The 6,000-nt window shown below is 46.5% G+C and overlaps 1 protein-coding gene across 14 annotated transcripts in view; it reads left to right on the top strand.

Annotated features, from left to right (window-relative positions):
• Window positions 1-6,000, top strand: part of gramd1bb (GRAM domain containing 1Bb) — a 133,303-nt gene that overhangs the window by 94,358 nt on the left and 32,945 nt on the right. Inside the window, exon 1 of one of the 14 annotated variants that reach the window (XM_042062917.1) lies at window positions 1-61. The exons of the other annotated variants lie outside the window; for them this stretch is intronic. Within the exon in view, the coding sequence (XP_041918851.1) occupies window positions 51-61 (11 nt within the window). The 5' untranslated portion in view covers window positions 1-50. The remainder of the gene's footprint in view (window positions 62-6,000) is intronic. 14 annotated transcript variants of the gene reach the window in all.

Raw genomic sequence — 6,000 nt, 5'->3', positions numbered from 1 at the left:
TCTCTGCCCATCCATGTTGAGAGGTACTGAGCGCAACAGTGCTGAGCTTCATGGCTGCCAGGTTAGTGACAATGCCAACGGCTCATCACCTCGCCGTGGATATGGATGTGCCTGTGCATGTGTGTGGGAATTGTATCAGTCTGGGTGTGTGTATGATTATGTCGGTCTGTGTTTTGAATGTGGGAGTAGGAGTGTGTGTGTGTGTGAGAGAGGATGAATGAGTAGGTGGGTCTGTGTGTGTGTGTGGTGTGTGTGTGTGTGTGCATGGCTCTGTCTGTGTTTGATGCCTTATGTAACATGGCTGCCGATTGAGCAGCATGGCGGTGATCTTTTGATGGTTGATGTCGTGGAGGCTGTAGGCATCGTCCTCTCATTCATGTATTTGCAGAAGCAGTAGGAGACCAGATCACTAATTATGCCTGCAGAACTAGCACTCGTTTTGGGACTAGCCATCTTTGTTTTCCTCTCGCACTCTCTCTCTCACACACACATACCATACTGTACACACACACACACACACACACACACACACACACACACTCTTTCTCTCCTATGTGTGCCCATGCTGCACGGGATGAGGGAAGGAGGAGGCTGGGTAACGGGAGATGGGTTCTACTGATGTGGAGATAGATGACGATATGCTACTGTGCTCTCATGTGGTGATTGATGGATTGAGTGCATATGTTTGTGTGTGTGTGTGTGTGTGTGTGTGTGTGTGTGTGTGTGTGTGTGTGTGTGGGTGTGGTTGTGTGTGTGTGTGTGACTGTGTGTGTGTGTGTGTGTGTGTGTGTGTGTGTGTGTGTGTGTGTGTGTGTGTATATCTGGGTTCCTGCATGCCGCCCGCTCTCCTGTGTGAGATAGTGAGCGGTGAGAGTGGTGTCCTGGCGGGATGCAGAGGGAGGAAGTGTCTTGCCAGATGGAGATTATTCAGTGGCAGCCAATGCTGTCATGAAGACAGAGGCTTCCGGAAAAGCCTGAAATCTCCGGCCACTGGCAACTGGAGCGTGACTGCCTACTTGGACAGGTCGCAATTAGCACCGTAGTCACTTAACGGTGTCAACTCTCTTACGTCTGGGCTGAGGAAAGTGTGTGGGTTATGCTTAGAATATTATATTGTGCTCCAGCAATTATTTTGGTGTTTAGCGCCTATTTATACCCTGCTTTTTGTCAGGTGTTTTTGAAATGTTATGAAATCCACCAGTACAGTGGCAAGTGATTACTGATGAGCATGTCATGCAACTAAGCACATCCAAGGGTGATAGATGATCAATACATGCTTTCTTTACACAGCATCTCCGTTTCAGTCTCAGGATTTTGTTCTTGTTTATCTTTTCCCTCACTTTTGTATTCCTGCCAAAGCTAAAATGAGAAATAAGAAAAAAAGTAATTATTAAGGCAACAAATTAACCGTAGCTATCGACAGCTGATTGTGTAACAAATATTAGCATGCTAACATGATTGATACCAAGAGGTTATTATATTTGCATACATTTATGGATTTAGCAGACACTTTTATTCAGAGTGACTTACATTTGGCCATTGTAACCAGAGCAACTCGGGGGTTAAGTGCCTTGCTCAAGGGCACAACAGCGGGAATTGAACTGACAACTTTTCTGGCTACTACATGCTAGCCCACTAAGCCCAGGTCCTTAACCACTACGCTACCCTACCATCATCCCTATTAGCTTCCTGTACAAATCTCTGTGCATTTACCTCCAACTGGAGGGTAGCATCTTTGTCAATGCTGTTTGGTTCCCATGCTAGCAGGCTGACAGCATGCGGCACTGTCAGTAGAGAACTTCCTTGGGTGGGGGGGGGGGGGGGGGGGGTATATTTAGCTCAGTATACTGAATATTTTACACCATTCGCTATTGTTGCTATGGCAATGTGCATGTAGCGTGGGGAAAAGAAGCTTTTTGAAAGCCATTTCCCAGTGTCTGCATTATAGGATGGTGTTGATGATTCATGTATTCCTATGCACACCTATACCCCCCCCCCACACACACACACACACACACACACACATACACTCCTATCAGACAGACACTGAGCTGTTGACTGTGCAAGGTGCTTCAATCATTGATAATTGCAGAGGACTAAGGAGAAAGGAGAGTAAGTCACACAAGACCAAATTTTAATGCACACGCATAATTGCATTATAGGTCTTCACTATGGTGTAATTGAGAATGAAATCAAATGGTGAAGGCTGAAAAATGAGTTGCACACAATGGCAAAACCTCCCCCAGAGGTTGGTCTGTCAGTGTGGCAGTGTAAGTGAATCATCCGTACAGCTTATCCATGTTCCTTCATGGGAGAACTCAGCCATGCTTCCTTTTGTCTAATATCAGAATATTTCTCTCTTTCTGCCCCCCCCCCCTCTCTCTTATATGTCTCACCTTTCCTCTCTCTCTCTCTCTATCTCTCTCTCTCTCTCTCTCTCTCTCTCTCTCTCTCTCTCTCTCTCTCTCTCCTCTGCTTTCCGTAGTCCTTTTTGTTCCTCTCAAGCATGCCTCTTCCTCTAAACAACACACACACCAAACAAAAACAGGGGTTGCCATGGTAATGGTAACAACGCTCTGGTTGGGGCTGACTGTGATGTGGCGTGGCGTGGTGTGATGTGGCGTGGCGTGGTGTGATGTGGCGTGGGGTGGTGCGGTGGACTGAGAGGCTGGGTGCCTGTCTCCCTCGATGCGTTTAAAATCAGGAGGGCTGGAGGGGTGGTGAGGCAGACTCAGTCTTCTGGAGTCTGTTTAATATTCATTCTGCCTCTTTGCTTTGTGCAGCAAACCGGCATGATCTCTTGCTTGTGTACTTGGAGGACAGAACCTCTCCTTCTACCCTTTTCTCTCACGCTCACTTTTATCTCTGCATTTCTCTCTGCATTTCTCTCTCTCTCTCTCTCTATTTGTTTCTGTCTTTCCCTCCCTCCCCTTGTTTTTCTCTGTGAGTCCAGCATGTTCAGCATTCAGTCTGTGTCTGTTATTCTCCTACTTCCACTCTCTCTTTATCTTCCTCTCTGTGCTAATTCCTTATAATGAGTCTCTGGACAGTGTCTTATGTGCCTTACAAACAGTGTGTGTGTGTGTGTATGTGTGTATGTGTGTGTGTGTGTGTGTGTGTGTGTGTGTGTGTGTGTGTGTGTGTGTGTGTATATGTGAGTGTGTGTGTGTTTGTGTGTTTGTGTTTATGTGTACGCGCGTGTATGCCACTCTGAGTTGTGAGAATTTCAGACCTGTGACCTGTTCTCTCTGGAGTCCTCTTAGTTAGACCTATGACAGGCAGGTTAGGCCATTCACTGTTCAGCCTGAATCCTGCATGTGACATGAGAAATGATTTAACTCTGAGAGTGCTTAACTATGAATCAGAGGCCTTCTGACTAACTATAAATTGTGTTTGTGTGTGTGTGTATGTGTGTGTGGGTGCATGTGTTTGTTTGACTGACTGTGTGTGTGTATGTGTGTGTGTGACTGTGTGTGTGTGTGTGTGTGTGTGTGTACGTGTGTGTGTGTGTGCGTGTGAGTGTGTGTGTGTGTGTGTGTGTGTGTGTGTGTGTGTGTGTGTGTGTGTGCGTGTGTATTTTTGTGTGTACATGTGAACACACTCTCTGCTCTACTAGACCCCTTCCAGACAGTGATTCTGCTTGCGGAATACCAATGCACTCCACACCCTCCAGCATCCTAGCATGCACGTCGCTATTGGTTTCCTTCTCTTTTAACCAGACTGTTTATAGCTCTCCACAGGAAACTAACAAGGATACAAGGAAGTTTATTGTCACATGCATATAGTTACTGGATGTAAGAAATGCAGTGAAATTATGTCTGGTGTCAGCCTACTTGTGCATTTATGGGGGGGGGGGGGGTAAAAAGTGCAGTAGAAGAGGAGGGGTGGGGGGTTTAGTAGATTAAGTAGCAAGGGCTGCATAAGAAAGGTGGGGGAGGATTGGAATTGGGGGGGGGGGCACCAACAAGGAGCACCCAAGAGCAACAGGGGCAAGGAAAAACTCCCTTACCAAGGAAGAAACCTTGGGCAGATACACGGCTCAAGGGGCTAACCCAACTGCCAGGGGTCTTGGTGTGTGTGTTGGGGGGATGACAAGGGAGATGGGATAGTGTGCTGTATATGTGGGGAGAGGGCAGTGTGCAATATGTGTGTTGGAGAAGCTTGTGTAGAAGTGACTGAAGTGGTGTGGATAGTGTGGAGTGTGGATAGATAGAAGTGGACTGAAGTACAGGTGCTGGATATTGGGAATACTACGTAGAACCCAAAAAGAGATATCCGCACGCTGTATCTAAAGCTCCCAGTTTAATGGTGGAGGATGATACACAACGTTTCGACCACTCAGGTCTTCGTCGAAACGTTGTGTATCATCATCCACCATTAAACTGGGAGCTTTAGATACAGTGTGCGGATATCTCTTCTTGTGTTCTGTGTTGGAGAAGCTTCCTCATGAGACAATGTGCTGTGTATTGGGGGGGGGGGGGGGCAGTGTGCTGTAAGTATGTTGGGGATGTGTGTTGGAGAAGCTTCCTGATGAAATAATGTGCTGTGTATGTAGGGGAGGGGGGGGGGGGGCAGTGTACTGCAAGTATGGTGAAGGGACTTACTATTGCAAGCAGAGTATGTGAGTGATGACAGTGAAGAAGTGTGTGTGGACGGGAGGGGAGTGGAGCAGTGACTGTGTGTGTGTGTGTGTGTGTGTAGTGTGTGTGTGGTAGGTGGAGGCAGTGTGCTGTAAGTATGTAGAGGATGTGTGTTGGAGAAGATCCTGAAGACAATGTGCTGTGTATGTAGGGGGGGGGGGGGGGGGGGGGGGCAGTGTGCAGCAAGTATGTAGAGGAGGCTTACTGTAGCAAGCAAGATGATAACATAAATAACATGATCCCACTCTCACTGTTTATGCACCTTCTTTACATGTTCATTGTTACCAACTTATAATAGTCATTGGTTTTTCAGAGACAACTGCAAAATGTATTGATTGTTGTGGTTGGAACTTCGTTATTGCACCAACAGCCTACCATAGCCTATAGCTGTATTTGAAACAGTTCATATTATAATTCATATTTAGACTCTGGTCATATAATTGTGTTTACATTTGTAAGGCTACGACATTACATTTTCACTGAATATGCTAATTTCAAACCAGACCTTAAGCTATCTAGCATGCCCAGCCCCATTCATCTGCATTCAGTGTAGCTTCACAGAAGAAAATACTAGTAAACAACAGGCATACAAACCAGGTAACTGTCCACCCTCGGGGGTTTATTGAGAAAGAAGGGCATGATGTTCACCCATTGTACACAAAGGCTTTTAAGATAATTGTATTCTTTTTCCTGCCACACATAATTTATGCAGGTGCACTTCATTGCCAGTGGCATCCCCAGGCATTGAGCTATGTCACTGCTCACCACTGTGTGTCAGGACAAACACGCATGTCTTGTTCCAAGGCCTGACTGACTCAGCCATCTTTAAGCAACAAAAGGCTGAGTCACTACACACTAGGACAAAAGTACTAGCCATGCTAGCTGGAAAGGTAATGCAATAGTGAGTGTGTCTATCCAAGGATCCAAATTCAAATCCAAATTAGGCTTGGGTTAGCATTAGCCGCTAACATATTATAGCACTGTCAGGCTTGTGTGAGCATTAGCTGCTAGCACAAGGCTCTATAAGGCTTGTGTTAGCATGATTATCATAAACCAAACTCATTACTGGCTAAGCAAACAGAGACTAGTGTGAATTGGCAAGGTGAGGGAAGTCTCTTATCATCACCATTCCTCCTTTTGGTTGCATGTCTGCACTCACTGCCCCGGGCGTCATAAGCCTCCGATGAATAATTGGCTTAGAACAGTCCTCAGGGGAGTGCCATGAAAAACCTGTCAGGGTCCATCTGGAAGGTCTGTACGTCCTCCTCTCTCCCAGTGCTCTGGATGAGTAGTATACTGTACCTTCCATCCCCTAAGCCCCCAGCGCCCTCTCACTATTGACCCTGCTATCTCTGACTCA

Source organism: Alosa sapidissima, chromosome 15 (assembly GCF_018492685.1).
Source record: "Alosa sapidissima isolate fAloSap1 chromosome 15, fAloSap1.pri, whole genome shotgun sequence".
In the NCBI taxonomy this organism is placed as follows: domain Eukaryota; kingdom Metazoa; phylum Chordata; class Actinopteri; order Clupeiformes; family Clupeidae; genus Alosa; species Alosa sapidissima.
This window is presented reverse-complemented; position numbering and strand designations above follow the sequence as displayed.